Source organism: Notolabrus celidotus, chromosome 4, assembly GCF_009762535.1.
Source record: "Notolabrus celidotus isolate fNotCel1 chromosome 4, fNotCel1.pri, whole genome shotgun sequence".
Classification (NCBI taxonomy): domain Eukaryota; kingdom Metazoa; phylum Chordata; class Actinopteri; order Labriformes; family Labridae; genus Notolabrus; species Notolabrus celidotus.
The window spans coordinates 36,276,863-36,294,209 of NC_048275.1; the positions used below are offsets into that span (position 1 = coordinate 36,276,863).

A 17,347-nucleotide genomic window follows, 5' to 3' on the forward strand; every position below is an offset into this window, starting at 1 on the left:
TTTGACTTCCTTGGAAGAGACGAGAGATAAATTGAGGAACCTGGTGGATGTAATATCTTAAAGTGATCACTGTAGACGGGGAAGAAGCAGAGAAACATCAGACACTTGAGCAGGGACTTCATTCAGGTAAGATCTGGACTCTTTAGAATCCTTCAGTAGTCAACAGAGTTACTATTGTATTTCAGAAACGTCAGTGAAAGAATGAGAAGAGGCACAAAAAGCCATGAAAATGAATGTTACAGTAATGACATTTGTAATGCTTCTATCTTCTTGTTTTATGTGGGATGATGTCCAGTGTGTGATTGTAAAGACAAAAAGTAAAGAATATATATCTATATACATATAAGCTCTGTATATCTAGAATGTTGTTCATAGCCTTTGACTTATTCCTCTCCTCATTATTCATTTTCACATTGTCTGTTCTGTATGTTTGGACCCAACATGAAACTAATGAGGGGGAATTATGGGATGTTTTTAATGTCCAGGCAATGATAACAGCTGAGACATGAAGAGAGCTTTGTCTCCCTGCAGGTTAGAGACGTGATATCTGAGGCAGATTACAGTCACTTAGAAATATAGTCAATTATCTTTTAATGAAAAAACCTTTACTCAAATAATTGATGTTCATATGAATCCTTTATTTGGCAACCTAAACAATCAATCAATCAATCAATCAATCAATCAACCAATCAACCAATCAATCAATCAATCAATCAATCAATCAATCAATCAATCAATCAATCAATCAATCAATCAATCAACCTTTTTTATGCTCGAGAGATCAGTGAGGGGCAACCCTCATTTACAATGATACTGAGTCCATTACAGAGGTATTTAAAAACAGAGAACTAGACTTGAAGGTGACAGCTTCTGCACACCAAAGTGCCTGGGCCTGTTCATCACCACCTGCAGCTTTATCTTGGATTATTTTTCTCAGCACATTAATCAATACATATTTGAAAATGATAATAAACAGTGCAGACACATTATTTTGATGAGGTAAACTAAAAGAGTGCTGTGTTTGTGTACAGTACTATGGAATATTAAAAAGTTGGACTGAAATAGGACTCATCTGAAAAAAGAAACTTGACTTGTCTCAGTGTGAAAAATGTAAGCTGTATATTCTTAGCTCCATGTGGGATTCAAACCCCAGACTCCACCTTTATATCCCGTGTTATTTGGAACCTTTTAAACCTCCTTTTGTATTTGTTTCAAATATTGAACACCAATAATATTTCTAAAGAACATTTTGTGAAGTGAGAAAGGAAAGCCTTGGCCACCAGAACATTTGAAGTTTAAAGTCCATGAAACTATTCACACTGATCTCAAACTTTTGAATAAACTGAGCACGTTAGATGAAATGCTGTGTTTAGTGACGACCATGTTATTCATGTTACTGCACAAAGCTTTTTACTAACTGTTATTTTTCCTGATCTCTAACTTTAGATTACACTGAAGAATGGAAGCAGGCTTCAATAACACCACCTACCAAACAGACTATAACAATGCCAGAAACCTCACAGGACATCAGGCTGACATAGATATGTATTTCATATACTATGTTGTGACATGCATAATCATCAGTATTGGCCTTCCTCTGACGCTCGTGACCATCTATGCTCTTTTCTCTCTGGTATGTACTTTGTGACTTTATTTACTGTCTATGTCATGTTTCTGTGGAACTGTGTGCTTGTCTGTAGAGGATGCTAGATTTGATATAAGATAAGATGATGTGAGTTTATACACATGCAGAATGCTTCTGCTTACACTGTAGAGGAAGAAACGATTAATCACACTAAACTTGGTCAGTAAGTTTGATTAAAAAAGGTCAAAGGAGTGTTCAATTCTGTCAGTGTTCATGGTCGTCAGAGGATGAAGCCAACCTACTTTTTATCTCATGACTTTTGGGCAAAGAAACAGCAAAACATAGTGTATTCCATCAGTTATCAACATTTATGTTTTAAAGAATAGAATAAAAAAACTATGGAGACGTGTTACACTTTGTGAGTATTCATGGTCTCCAGAGGCTGACTTTCCCTCACCATTAAAGATACTCTTAAATTAACCAGAGATTGACTTTTTGTGAAATGTCTGAAGTGTCTATAGATATACAGTGTAGGGCTGGGCGATAATTCAATAACGATAATTATCATGATATGATTTTTCTCGATATATAAATATAAAACATTTTCGATAAATATTTGATATAAATAAACATGTAATAACACCCCCGGCCACTTCAAATGGAGGGGGCGCTAATGAGCCTTAGACGCTAGTTGCCAACCAACATTTGACAGAAGAAGAAGGAAGCATTGAACAGCCAATCATGTCGCAGGGTGAGAGGTAGGCGGGGCTAAAAGATGTTCAGAGCTGAATGTAAACAGAGCTGAGACGAGGGACAGCGATACAGAAGAAAACTCAAAAGCAGCTCAAAGCAGAGTCGTTAGTCTGACACTGAGTCGACTCTGTGTTAACTAGTAACTTAATACACTTCATTAAATATACTTTCAGGATGTGGGTAAAGGAAGAGCACAGAGACAACTTCTGCTGTGCATTTCTAACACGTTTAATGTCCACCGTGACCGTAGGACAATTGAACACTGAATAACTATGATGCATTCACTGCACTGTGGGAAACAACATCACTCTGCCTGTAACCCTTAGTAATCTTAAAGAGAAGATCACCACTCAAAACAATACTCTATAAACTGATACACAGAACACAATTTGATATATCTTTGTTGTAAATTTAAATCAAATTATGGAAGTAATCTCAATCTGAGAAAAATAAGAATCTACAAACTAAAACTTCACAAAAATCTCATCTTACATTAAAGACCTGCTTCCTGTTAGCAGCGTCAGAAATGATGGATTCAAGAAGCTCATCAGAAACTAAATCCTGATACAAGCTAACAAACTGTCTTCAACTTTCACTCAGGAGCAAAAATCTGACTTTAAATTTAAATCAAATAATGATTTGATATTTATCGTGATAATTATCGATATCGACTGATATGAAATATTTTATCGTGATAACATAATTTTCAATATCGCCCAGTACTAATACAGTGGATATCAAAAGTCTACACACCCCTGTTAAAATGTCAGGTTTTATGATGTAAAAAAATGACACCAAGATAAATCATGTCAGAACTTTTCAACCTTTAATGTGACCTAAAACATGAACAATTCAACTGAAAAAAAAATGTTTTAAATCTTTTAGAGGAAGAATAAAAAAATAAAAAATAAAATAATGTGGTTGCATAAGTGTACACACCCTCTTATAACTGGGGATGTGGCTGTGTTCAGAATTCACTCAGAACTTCAGTCTAAATTTTAACACAATTATTTTTGTGACATTCGAAACTAGACTGTTACATATTATTTATGAACAACAGATTTAGAACATTTGTAAGTGCAACAATTTAACAAAAAATCTATTTCAACTTTATGCAATTTTTTTTTTTGTGAAATTCAGCCCTGTATTGCTACATAACACTTTTATAAACAATGCATTCATAACATCAGAAAAAAATCAATTTCAATTCTCTCAAAACACTTTTTTTGTGACAACTGCAAATAGTCAGTGCAAACTTAAATACTTTTTGCAATCATTATGGCTAAAAGGAGCAACTTCAATTCTATCAAGCACATTTTCAGGGATCGGATTGTTGAAAGGTATCAGTCAGGAGAAGGGTACAAACATGTTCCAAGACATTAGATATACCATGGACCACAGTGAAGACCGTCATCATCAAGTGGAGAAAATATGGAACAACAGTGACTTTACCAAGAACTGGACATCCCTCCAAAACTGATGAAGAGACCAGAAGAAAACTGGTCAGGGAGGCTTCCAAGAGGCCTACAGCAACATTAAAGGAGCTGCAGGGATTTCTGACCAGTACTGGCTGTGTACTACATGTGACAACATCTCTCCTATTGTTCATATGTTTCTGCTATGGGTAGGGTGGCAAGACGGAAACCTTTTCTTATGAAGAAAAACATCCAAGCCCGGCAACATGTTTCAAAAACACACATGAAGTCTCCTAAAGCATCAAATGTTTTATGGTCTGATGAAACCAAGGTTGAACTTTTTGACCATAATTCCAAAAGGTATGTTTGTCATAAAAACAACACTGTACATCACATAAAGAACACCAGACCCACAGAGAAGCATGGTGGGGGCAGCATCATGCTTTGAGGCTGTTTTTCTTCAGCTGGAACCAGGGCCTTAGTCAAGGTGGAGGGAAGCATGAACAGTTACAAACACCAGTCAGTTTAACACAAAACCTCCAGACCTCCATTAGAAAGATGAAGATGAAGAGGAATCTCACCTTTCAACACGACAACAAACCAAAGCATACATCCAAATCATCAACAGCATGGCTTCACCAGAAGAAGATTCAAGTTTTGGAAGGCCCAGCCAGAGCCCAGACTTGAATCCAGTTGAATACACGTGGGGTGGTCTGAAGAAGGCAGTGCACAGGAGATGCCCTCACTATCTGATGGATTTGGAGCTTTTTTGTAAAGAAGAATGGGCAAATATTACCTCATCAAGATGTGCCATGCTAATAGACTCCTACAAAAAACACTGTAATAAAATCAAAAGGTGCTTCAAACAATTATTAGTTAAAGGGTGTGTACACTTATGTAACCACATTATTTTATTGTTTTATTTTGTATTCTTCCCCCTAATATATATATATATATATATAAAATATATATATATATATATATATATATATATATATATATATATATATATATATGTGTATATATTGTTTTGCTATCCACTGTATATAGTTAGTTCAATGTAATTTATAGTTCACATAATTCACTAGTGAAAAATCCTCTTCTCCATTAGTTTCAGGATAGTCCCTGACATGTGTGTAAAGTTATAGAGGTACAGTTTCTGAATGCAAACATGACACAACCCACCCTTCAGCCTTGTGCTCCTGTTTGACTGGGTCAGAGTGCCTCCCCATGAGAGCATGAAACACAGGTCAAAGTCTGAATACAGTGAAATGCCAAGATGTCATGAGAGTCATAGTTTGATGAATCATGTCTGTTACTGCAGAGAGTGATGTTTACTTCTACCTCTGTTCTTCTGCAGGTACGCCAGGGTCAAGTTGCTCCAATATACGTCATCAACCTTCTCATTTCAGACATCATTCAGCTCTGCTGCATGATCATACTGGTGTCAAAAGATGACACTCCCATGGCTGTGTATGTCTACAACTGTGGTCTAACGACGAGTGTTGGCTTCATGGTGTGCATCTCACTGGAAAGGTAAGGTCTGTTTAAAGCCGTGTGTAGTGCTACAGTGTCTGATAATCATGTTTCTGAATTTTCCTGCACCTCCTCAAAGACCGTGTGTCCCTCTGGTTTTGCAGGTACCTGGTCATCGTGCACCCACTGTGGTACCGGTTCAAACAAACCACTAAGATCTCTGTGGCGGTCTGTGCCGTGGTCTGGGCCTTCCCTCCTGCTTATTTTCTTATTGTGTTTCCCTGGGTTACTGATACGGTTCACATAATAGTATTCTCCATTGTCCTCATCATCCCCTTCCCATTGTTCATCTTCTTCCTGGTCAGGACCCTCAGAGCCCTCTCTTCCTCTGTCTCGGTCCACTCTGATGAAAAACGACGAATAGTTGGAACTTTGGTGGTGGTGCTGCTCATTTACACGCTGCTGTTCCTGCCCAACATCATTATGTTCCTGTTATTGATGGCTGACTTTTACTCTGTTATGTTTCACTTCATGTCCGATATGTTACTTAGTCTGAGTCCTCTGGCAGACATGCTTCTGTATATCTTCATCAGAAAGCAGATCATGGGCAACTGTCTGGCCTCTGTGTGTTGTTGCATAAAGGAGAGCAATGATCCCACCACATCAGCAGTGACTGTTGATGATATTTAGACAGAAAGCTTTAAAGAGGCAGAGAGAGAGAAGAGAAAACAGAGCAAATGTACTCCATAATCAGAGTATATCCAAATGCATGAATAAGGACCATGTTTGTCATGTTGTTAATCATCTTTGAAAGCATGAAAACTAGCTTCACACACTTGTGGATCTTTAATAAGTATCTTTTACTTCTGCAGCAACCAGAACTTAGCTTCATGACTCCTCCCACTCCATGAGTCAATTAACAGACGCAGTGATACAGCTGCTAGGCAATTTTGATTACTACTGATAGTTAGCATAAGTAAAGCGCTAGGCTAACATAACTTTCCATCTCTATCCAATTCAGCTTGAGAAGGCATTTGACAGAGTAGAGTGAGGGTTTCTGATAAAGGTCTGGGAAAATCTGGTTTTGGGGCAGAATTGATCAAATGGGTTAAAGTGGTCTACGCAGGGCCGAGAGCATCAGTGCTCACCAACGGACAAACATCCCCATTTCTTCAACTCATACGCTTCCATCTTCAAATGTTCTTCATGGCACAGAAATAAATCACATGATGAATTATGTGTAAATGTGTGTTTTCTTTCAAGTGCAGACACAAAAGTGAAATAAACCCAGTAACCTCTCACTAAACTACACATGGACTGTGCAGAGGCTACTTATATAAAGCTAAAGCTCTGTGAACTCTGCAGGACTGAAACAGAGCAGAAACACAAGAACTCTTAAAGTTTGCATGTTTAAATAAATAGATTTATCATGATGTGAAAATGTGCTTGATGAACACTGAGACTTCAAAAGACAGAAAAGAGGACACAGACTACATCAAAATGATGAAATGGTGCAAAAAGGCAAAGATTGGTGCTAAAACTGTTGTTTACTGCTCAAAGTAGTCTTAAAAACAACATGAAAAAGAATCGTGATAAAATCCAGATCGTGAAAAGATGATATTTTCCTACATCGCCCCTAATGGAGAACATTTTCCTGAAGAAGAAGTTAGAGTTAGCTAATGTTTACCCGGCTCGTAACACTGCAGCCCAGAGAACTGAAGACATATCATCAGGTATCCAGAACATTTAGGGACAGGAGATTTTATTTCATAAGCCTGAGATGATCGCACATATCTGACACTACCTAGTTACTGATTCAAAACACATTGTTAAAAGATAGAGTATTCATGTGTTACTTTAATGTTTCAGGTGAATAATGTCAGCAGGCGCTGCTGGCCCTTGGGTCTTTTCTCAAACTCAACTGTGACCCTCCTTGGAAACAGTTTGGACAGCCCTGGTCAAGGGGAACGACACAGGGCACCCCCCTCTCACCCTTATTGTTTACCTACTCTCTAGAGCCCCTTGTAAAAGTCATAAGGGCCCAAACAAGAAATCAAGGTGTGAAGGCAGGCGGCACAGAACATAAACTATCTTTGTATGCTGATGATATTCTCTAGCTGTCCTCAGATCAAACTCTGTCACTCCCTGTTCTTCTGGACACAATCCAACAGATCTCACAGTTATCAGGCTGTAAAATAAATGGACACAAGTCTTTGGTTATGTAAAAAACTAAAGAAATACAAATCACAACAAATTGACATGGAAGCAAAATCATTCAAATTGAACTAATGCTAACAAAATGACATTAATAAAAGGGTAGGACTCTTGAGGTGGGGAGTGTGTTACATAAGGTCCTGCAAGTCAATCCGAGACCAGAACTAGTTTAAGCCCAACTTCTTCTGAAGTGCCAAACTTCTTAGGAGAGCCAGACTTCAAAAACGGAGAGCCAAAACAGAAGTTGGAGTGATAGCAGGCCACAACAACCAGGGCCTCCCTGTCCAACAGTCATGCAGCGCAGCCTCAGAGCATCAGATGGAGGTGCGCAAAGGCCGCTGCTCAAACGAGGGAACACATGACCAGACCCAAACAAGCCTCCGGCTGAGGGAACCGCTTCCTATTGCTAACTCAGTGAGCTGCACTGCAAATAATTTGTCACACTTGTCAAGATTTGAATTCTTAGATTGAGACATGTTAGATGAACCTTGTTTTTAGAGTTATTTACTTGTTTGTAATCTTTGTATGTATGGTTGAATCTTAAATTGATTATGAACATGTCTTTTTGTCTCAGTTAGTCTGGGAATCTTAAATTGAGTGAATGACTGTTAAAATAAGCTACATTGGTTGTCTCACCTAAAGTCTCATCAAAATAAAACTTGTTCCAAGATTGAGTAACAACTTCAAGTTGCTTGATTTAAGAATAACACATACGGCATCTCTTCAAGACAGTTCAGCTTGTATCTTATTGATTGCTCATTTTTCTGCAGTGCTAAATGGTAATATATTTGTTTTGGTTTGGCTCTAAAGACTGTGTTTGAGCCATATTTGTATCAATGTTGTGTCTGTGGACTGTTTCATTTTGTTTGATGCACTTACTTGTGTACACACTAGGTGGTGGGTGTTGAGAAGAAGACCCAATCAGTGGCAGGTGAGCTGCCTACCGGGTTAGCAAACAGTTTTTGACTGTCGTCGTTATTGTCTTTGTGTGTACGTTACCCTGTTAATTATTCTGCAGGTTATGTTGGATGTAAGTGCAGCTTGGTCGGCAGAGCATAATTGTGTGTCGATGTAAATAAACCCGTTTGATGTCAATGCACAGAGTTTGGACCGTCATTCATTCATTCTGTCGAGGAGGACACGGGTCAACTGAGTCCCAGAAAAGCAGCCCCTCTGTGGCTTAGAGGGTTTTGTTTTGATTGGTGAAAACAAGCCACTATAGACTGTTTGAAATGTCTTGAAGTAGCATCAACCCTGAGCCACTATTAATAGTGTTCTTGATGTTATATGTTGTTAATCCTGACGTTTATTAAAGGTTGCCAGTAATCCAGCTTGCTCTTGTGGTTTCTGTAGAAACATTTCAGAGGTATATTCTAAGAATAAGAACTGGTTTAAAGATTTTAGTTTTAGTTTAAGATGGATTAGGGTTTATTTTAAGATGAGCCAGCTTATATCAAGAAAGCGTGTAATCATAGTTTTCTAATAGTGAGTCATTTTTTACTTAAAGTGGTGTTGTTTTTCTTGTCCCCAGGCCTTCATTTGCTCAAATTAAATATACAAAATAAATAAATGAGATTTTCTTTGTTTATATTCAGTATATTTGACTTACAACTGTGCCGTAGGAAGTTTGTTTTCCAGTAGTTTGAGCTAAAAGTCAGCATATTCTACTTACTTCAACCCTTTCTAATACTTTCAGAGCCTGCTTATTTCTAGATTTAACAATCTCATTTTAAGATTTCTTATCAAGTAAAATGAACTTGCTGCATGGACAGATCATTTCACTAGTTTTAAGAAATGTTCACCTTGAATTCAGTTTTTTCATCCTATATTTGAGCTACCCTTTTTTGCAGTGTGAGCTGTGGAGGTAGCATGCGCCACAATGGCTAAATCATGCCGAATGATGTCTTCTGCCACGCCAACCAATTTCCCCGCTGTGCCAGGCTGTAGCCACGAGGCAGGTGAGGGGACAAAGGAGGCCAAGAGTGAGGCCCGCGTATGAAGCGGTTGACGGGCCACACCCAGGAAAGATTGAGTTGGATGGTGGCGCTGGCATTTGGGGTGTGGGTTGAGTCACTGTGGCTAATCTGGTGGGGGGCATGACAGGGGTGGCCACAGGAGACTGTTGTCCAAGAGCCAGCAAGTCATACTCAAATGAGCACTCCTCCTCAAAGTGTGGCTGTTCCACAGACAGGGAGTTATGGGAAGGGGCACGACCGGGGTAGTCTACTCCAACCACAGCCTTCAACTTGGTACGATGGACCTGTCTTACCTTGGTCAGGTCATCTACTGGCCCGATTGTGTACACAGAGCCACCTTGGCTAGGTGCCCTCAACACTTGATACTTCACAGAACTCCACCAATCCCGGGTCTTATGGGGCCCCCTTTGCACTAAAGTCACGCAAGAATACAGATCTTCTCTCTCCTCCTCTGCTGCAGAAACCTTCATACACGCCTTCATAACCTCCAGATTGGACTATTGCAACAGCATTCGTTACGGCCTTCCCTCCACTGACCTCAGAGAACTACAACATGTCCAGATCTCAGCTGCCTGGTTACTAACCCACTCCCGCTCCAGAGCTCACATCACACCCATCCTTCAGCACCTCCACTGGCTCCCCATACAGCACCAAATCCACTTCAAGATCCTGCTCAAGCCCTCAATAACCTTGCCCCCTCATTTAAAAACCACCTCAAGACCTTCCTGTTCAATACAACACCTAACCTCTACTTCCGCCCCACCTCTGTCTTTGTTCTGTTTGATTTATTTGCTTTATTACTTTATCTATTTACTCCATTGTCCATATGTAGTTCAGTTTAACTCACATAGTCAGTCCTTCTTTTCTAGTCTGTCCTCATGTGGTTGTCTTGTTTTTATATTCTGTCTTTGTTGTCCTGTATACAAGCTATCCAGAAGAATGACAATAAAGTTTGACTTGACTTGACAATCAATCAATCTTTATTTGTATACGCCAAATCACAACATCTGTAGATTTGGGGATCAATGCCAGGCCTCACTCTTCACATACTGAAGTGTCCTTGAGCAAGGCACTTAACCCCAAACTGCCCCTGTGCCTGTGTCAGCGGTGTGTTGGTTAATACTGATGTTTGTTTCACACAGCAGCCTCTTCCATCAGTGTGTGAATGGGTGAATGGGTGAATGTGAGGTAAAAGTGCTTTGAGTGCTCAGAAGACGAGAGAAAGCGCTCCACAAGTACAGTCCATTAACCATCACCGTGTGTTTTTGGTGGCTGTTGTTGATGGAACAGCTTGCAATAGGCAGGTTAAATCTGTTTAAAATGATATGGCTTCCAAAGTTTTTGTTTTTATTCTCAACAGTACCAACAGCTCCACCAAAGATGTTCTTTAAAAAAGTGTACTCTGTTATTACTGAGTTCATGTGGGGGAAGAAAACCCCTAGAATCAAGAGGAAGGTTCTGCATGTATCTAGGTCTGAAGGAGGATTCAATCTCCCAGATTTAGAGCTATATTATTTAGCCACTCAAGCATTTGACTTAAACCATATTGTTAAAAATACCTTAGAAGAGCAGTGGATTAAGGCTGAAAATGCACAGGTTAATCCTCAAAACCTTTTCTTGTATGTATTCTCAAAATCTAGGAATAACAGTTCGGCCAATTTCATGGTAAAAAACTTGACCTGCAAAAAGCCAGCCTTCAAAAACAAGAAACAATATACAAAAATTGGGGGTATATTACTTAAACTAAGCAAAATGATCTGCCAACAGAACAAGAAAAGTTGGCTTGTCAAGACTTTCCAAAACAAGTTAAAATATCTAACCTCAATGAACCCAAATACCTTCATATTAGTGTATTTTTACTGATAACAAGTGCATTGTTCTTGATAGAAATACAAAATCTGAGACTTCTTTTCTTAATATGTTGAAAAATATTCTTAAATGAAGTAAATGCTAAAGTCATTATCATTTTATAATTTTTTGGGGGGGGGGGGGGCTTTACACCTTTTACTTGTAGAGGAGAGGACAGTGGATAGTGCAGGAAAGTGGGAAAGAGTGGGGGAATGACATGAACCCAGGCCAACCGCTTCATGGGCGCAGAACTGAACCATTAGGCTAAGTCCACGCCCAGGTGCCATTATCTTGACATAATGACTAGGCATTACATTTCTTGAAACCAGCAAAGTTATACTAAAAACTAATTCACTTTTCTTGATGGAAAGACAAAAGTTAAGAACATATTTCTCATCATGTAGGATCATTTTCTGCCTTGTAATTTGGAAGAACTTATCTGAATGTAATTATTTCAGTTTGAAACGGATTGAAATGTTAAATGTTTTAATATTAAGTGTCAGTTTACACGACTGTGCCAACTGTACGAATACATAGTAGTACATATGTTCTATTGTTTCATTGAAAATAAAACAGGGGATTACATTTGGCTGTCATTTGTTTTAATTGTGTGAAGAGATATTATTGTATCAAAGTCATGATTTCTTATTTCATGCTTGAAATAAGAATTGGTTACTTTGAAAAAGAATCGTTATACTTGTGAGTGTTGATGAAACAGCTTTGGAACAGTTGGTATTCTAGTTTCAAGCATGTATTACTCAATATAGGTCATAAAATCTCAGTAACAAGCTGTAATATCTTACTGAGATCATTTAGGACCAAAACACTCAAAACAAGTGAAACACTCCAACATAAAAACTGCTTAGTGAGAAAAACAATCTGATCAGGCAAAACATAATCAACTTTCACCTTATCTGAGATATTCAATCTTACTTAGATTTCAGTGTTTGCAGTGTGGCAGCCAGTTGGGAAAAAATGAAGAGTATGTTCAGTGAGTCAATATCAAATCCAAAACAAACTATTATTTGGGACAGTCCTGTCATCACTCTACAGAACTCCCCTTTAAACTGGTCTGCATGGAGGGAGAGAGGTCCAGAGACTATTGAAGACCTGATCAGTGGAAATAAGTGTATCTCCTGGACCGACCTTCACTCCACTTTTTGTTTATCTAATGAAGAATTGTTCAGGTATATGCAGCTTTGAAGTGTATTTAAAATGTTTGACCTACATTCTTACACAGAGCAAGGTGATTTAGAGGAATCTATTTATATCAGAAACATGTAATCATTTAATTAAAGTTTATAAGGTTTCACAGAAATCATATTCTGTTGAAACTACATTGTAAACTAGAATAAATTCATGGAACCAAGATTTAGAGAGGAAGGATATCAAACTGAGATGGAAGGACTGTTGGAGTTTAACAAGAGATATTACAGTCAATGGACATTTCATTTAATCCAATATAAAGTAATGTACAGAATTTACTGTACAAGGGATAAAATCAAACAGTATGACAAAAATGCTTCAGGGAACTGTCTGAAATGTTGACTCACAGATTCACTGATTCATGCATTTTGGAGCTGTAGTAAAGTTCAGAGGGTTTGGTTGAAATAGAGCGTTGGTTGTCTGAGGTTTTGGGAGTGGAAATTAATTTCAATATTTATATTTGCATCTTTCAAAATGTCTCACATGTAAGAGTCAGATATCCACAAAGCTGGATTATTCTTTTTTCTTCTATTGTATTTAAGAAAGTTCTTTTAAAACACTGGAAAGCTACATGTCCTCACTCACTTAAACACTGGAGTGATGAACTGAGATATTATTTAAAGTTGAAAAAATCATCAGCCCTTGAAAAGAACAAAATATTTGATTTTGGAAACATATGGGGTAAAGTATTACACACACTCAGTTCATATGTTTTAGTGAGAGTACTGAAAATTTGATTTGTGATCAAAGATTTTCTGTTATTTGGATCTATTTTTAAACAGCTAACATTTATTGAAAGAAGAAAAAAATCATGACATTTTAGAGATGGAGCTTGTCGGTGTGAGGAGTTGTTTTTTCTGTTCTGTTTGTGGATCTTGTTTTTGTTTGTTTGTTGTTTTGTGTTACTGTTAGTTTCATTGTCCCCTTTGTTTTATTGTTTATTTGTTTTGGTGTCATGTGTATGAGGTTAAATGTGAATTTAATCAATTCTACCATCAAAGGAATAGCTTGCAGACTCGTGATAACGTTTCATGCATTTAGGTCAGTTAATAAGAAAAACCTCAGAGAGAGATGTTGAGGCCTCAGAGACCCTGGATCTATTAGACCTGTTCAAACACACTCTGCAAACACATTTGATTCTATTACACATCAGACTCTCTATACAGACAACAGTGTGACAAATACAGAAATACAAACATAAGAAACAACATATAGTTTTCACAAATTTATTCTAATTTTTTGTGTGGGATAAAACCGGAGCTACCCGGAGAAAAACCCACGGAGGGGGGGCAGCAGCTGTTTAGGGGGGCGTTCTCCAGGGAGAGATCTTGATAAGTTCTTTCACCCAAGTCTCATTGCTGGGAAGGGAGGGCCCTGAGTTGTCTTGGAGGGACAGGTTCTTCATTAGTTGGGCCAGATCAGTCTCCTCCTTGACAGCTTGATGGTTGGGGAGCTTCATCACCCAAAGCTGCTCCCGGACCTCTTCCAGCTCTTTCAGAAGGAGGTCACTCCACAAGGTTTGGGTTTCCTTCTCCTTGGTGAGCTGGTCCACCTCCTCCCTGAGCCTCTCACTGTCGTCCTTTTGTGATTTTAATTTGGAGGACAGCTCAGTGTGGCTGGTCTTGGCTTCTGCCAGCCTTTTCTTCAGGTCCTCCACCTCCTCCTTGGTGTCTAAGGCCTCCAGCTCCCAAAGCGGGTCGCTGACCTCGTCCAGCTCTTTCATGAGGCGGTCACTCCACCGGGTTAGGCTTGCCTTCTCCTTGGTGAGCTTGTCCACCTGCTCCTTGAGGTCTAAGGCCTCCAGCTCCCAAAGCTGCCCCCTGACCTCGTCCAGCTCATCCATGAGGCGGTCAATCCACCAGGTTTGGTGTTCCTTGTCCTTGGTGAGCTTGTCCACCTGCTCCTTGAGGTCTAAGGCCTCCAGCTCCCAAAGCTGCCCCCTGACCTCGTCCAGCTCATCCATGAGGCGGTCAATCCACCAGGTTTGGTGTTCCTTGTCCTTAGTGAGCTGGTCCACCTCCTTCTTGAGCCTGTCACTGTCCTCATTCTGGGATATCAATTTGGAGGACAGCTCAGTGTGACTGGACCTGGCTTCTGCCAGCCATTTCTTCAGGTCCTCCACCTCCTTTTTGAGGGACTCATTGGCCTCCTCCTTGGCTGTGAGCTTCTGGTTCAGGTCTTTTATTATGCCAGTGAACTTCCCTGTGGTGTGCTGCACATAATAGGTGAGGTTCTGAGGCTGAAAGGAGGGCTTCAGGTGTTTCAGTTGTTCTTTTAAACACCTGTTCTCCTTTTCACACTGGAGTCTCTGTTGTCGCTCCTCCTCCAGCCTCTCCTGCAGCTCCTGGACCTGGCTCTTGGCAGCAGGATACCTCTCCTGCAATTGGGGTGGGCGCCTCTGATTGGATTGAGGATGAGGTTTGTCTTGGCTTGGCCAGCGACAATACCTGCTGATAATCTCCTCCAGAGTCTCATTTGACTCGTCTATGTCCATTGGTTGGTACCAGCTTGTTGGTTCTGAGTTTGCCATCTCTCTGTTGTTTTAGTATTGTTGCTGTCTCTCTGACTGTGTTCTCCAGATGAATATCTGTGAAGTGTGTGTGGTCTGTCAGCTTGGTGCTATATATATATGTAAAAACTCAGACTCTACATTCTAGATTGCATTGTGACACTTTCCATTTTTTAAGTCCTATTGTGACCTAATAGAAGCATTCCAGCCATGACCTGCTCATTGAATAAAAACAAAATGCCCCCCCAGAATCAGCATGTAACAAACCCTAGACTGACTCCTCCTTTGTGAAATAAAACACACATTAAACTCACCAATGAAATGTTGAAGATTCCTCGGGCTGGTCCACAGAAGACCAGATCCTGGTGTTGGCGTGAAGCGGACCCTCATGTCTTAAAAACAGGGCTGGACATCTCTGGTTTGAGGCAACAATACACATCCTGATACATTGTCAACAATCCACTACATCAAAGATACATAATTGAGGGAGAAAGACTCACTGTGATCTCCTGTGGATTTTAACTTTTCCACAGCAGGTGAATCGTAGTGTGGCAGGGCGGGCTAATAGCTAAAGTTTAAACAGAAATTGTAACCGGTAACACCGCCTGGGGACCTGCACCCCAGGAACTACACAGCAACACTATGTTATAAATAAATCAGGTCACACAGGTAAGAACTGATGAAGGCAGAGACAGGGGGTCAAAATAAGTTCAAAAGTTGATTAAATCAAAGGAAAGAAAGGCAAGACTTCATTCATTTACCTGAGGAGGAGAAAGAAAGGGAGAGAAATTAAACAGTTAAATAATAAAGAAATAATGAAGGTTAAAGAGTATTTTATTTTTACAATGTTTAAAATAGTTCTTCTACAAAAGTTACAATTATTATTATTAAAAACTACAATGAACCCCCAACATAAACTAACCAGCTGGCCCGCCCCGTCCATTCTCACTCTCACTGTATGCTCTGAGACAGTGTGTCTGTTTGGGAGGTCACCTGCAGAAAGCTCTCATTGATCTGCACTGAAGAATATATATTACATGATGTGTTTGAGTGTGTGTGTGTGTGTGTGTGTGTGTGTGTGTGTGTGTGTGTGTGTGTGTGTGTGTGTGTGTGTGTGTGTGTGTGTGTGTGTGTGTGTGTGTGTGTCTCAGATAAAAAACAACTTCAACCACTGGAACAACATCTGTAAAAATGTCATCATGAATGCACAGTGTTTCTCTCATTTGATACGGTGTTGAATTCTTTGGAGGTAAATAAAAAGAAAGGAACAATGACTTGAAAGTTTGGTTTTATTATAAACTGACAGGGTGACAGACGAAGCGCTGGATTCTTCTTTTCACTGAACGTCATGCACAGTCTGTCCCGGGGAGCACACAGGGCAGCTTGTGCATTTCCTTCATGAACTCAAGCTGCCTGCTGGAGAGGTTCCCACCTCGGGGATGTCTTCGGTGTCGTCTCCTCTGAGTTTCACGCTGAGAGAGTGAAGGTGTATCCGCCTCTTCACACCACAGCGCTGCACATGTCAATGTGATCACACTCTGCTAGGCTGCTGCTGATTCGTCAATGTTGAATGCAGCCCTCAACAGTGTCCCTGTACGAGATGGCAGAGCCGGCCCTAACCATTTAGGTGCCCTAGGCGAGATTTCAGCTGGTGCCCCTTGTGCTGCAGTCAGCTCAGCCGCTAATCACAATATTGATAAACTTCAAGAAAAGTGGTATAAAGCTTTATATTTTAAACATTTTCAAAAAGAAGTCTGAACAAACAATAATACAATATTATAGCCAATAATAACAATAACAATAATAATTATTCTATAATAAATAAAAATACAATAAATAAACAACTTGGTACAGAAAAACAAAGATCTATAAATACAATACATTTAAAGATTGCACACAATCTATATCAATGGACCCTGTCTGTGTTAAAAAATAAAAATGACAGAAACATCTCTCAGATTGTTTCTACTTCACAGTATAAAAAACGGCATCTTTCTTTTTGGAATACATCAGCCAGCTTCTTTGGATTTTTTCTCCGTTGATCATGACTCTTCTGAAATAACCCTGTTGACAGACCCATCGCCAGACCTCAGTCCTAAAGGGGGCATATGAAATGCATGTGAAGGCACAATTATTATTAGCCTACAGAACGTATATTTTTATCAATCCTATACTCTATTCACGCAGCACGTAATGATCAGGTTAAACATAACCAACAGCAATATGACCATGCAGGTATAGCCTACGACATCAGTCCTCTTCATTTAAAGCAATACAGTACATAGAAGCAATGTTATGAATATCCATAAAACACTTGACTATACAACATATTAGATGTAACACCAGAAGCATCTCTCAAACATTG

General features: G+C 39.5%; 2 protein-coding genes across 4 annotated transcripts in view; one reads left to right on the forward strand and one right to left on the reverse strand.

Annotated features, from left to right (window-relative positions):
• Nucleotides 1-15,407, reverse strand: part of LOC117812140 (myosin-6-like) — a 28,417-nt gene extending 13,010 nt beyond the window's left edge. The window contains exons 1-2 of one of the 3 annotated variants that reach the window (XM_034682756.1): nucleotides 15,297-15,407; nucleotides 14,371-15,060 (exon numbers count right to left, since the gene is read on the reverse strand). In XM_034682756.1, the coding sequence (XP_034538647.1) occupies nucleotides 14,371-15,003 (633 nt within the window). In that variant the 5' untranslated portion in view covers nucleotides 15,004-15,060; nucleotides 15,297-15,407. Of the gene's footprint in view, nucleotides 1-14,370; nucleotides 15,082-15,296 lie in introns of those variants that run through there. The other 2 variants (XM_034682757.1, XM_034682755.1) reach the window with 2 other exon arrangements.
• LOC117812141 (G-protein coupled receptor 4-like) lies at nucleotides 26-6,070 on the forward strand. Its single transcript, XM_034682759.1, has 4 exons — nucleotides 26-126; nucleotides 1,447-1,633; nucleotides 5,114-5,289; nucleotides 5,394-6,070. The coding sequence occupies exons 2-4, from the start codon at nucleotides 1,460-1,462 to the stop codon at nucleotides 5,917-5,919; spliced, it is 876 nt and encodes a 291-aa protein (XP_034538650.1). The 5' UTR covers nucleotides 26-126; nucleotides 1,447-1,459; the 3' UTR covers nucleotides 5,920-6,070.
• Nucleotides 15,408-17,347: the final 1,940 nt, after the last annotated feature.

Coding starts and splice junctions, on each gene's coding strand:
- LOC117812141 (XM_034682759.1), top strand. CDS start 1,460: ATGGAAGCAGGCTTCAATAACACCACCTACCAAACAGACTATAACAAT. Junction 1,634..5,113: donor TCTATGCTCTTTTCTCTCTG/GTATGTACTTTG, acceptor GTTCTTCTGCAG/GTACGCCAGGGTCAAGTTGC. Junction 5,290..5,393: donor GTGTGCATCTCACTGGAAAG/GTAAGGTCTGTT, acceptor CTGGTTTTGCAG/GTACCTGGTCATCGTGCACC.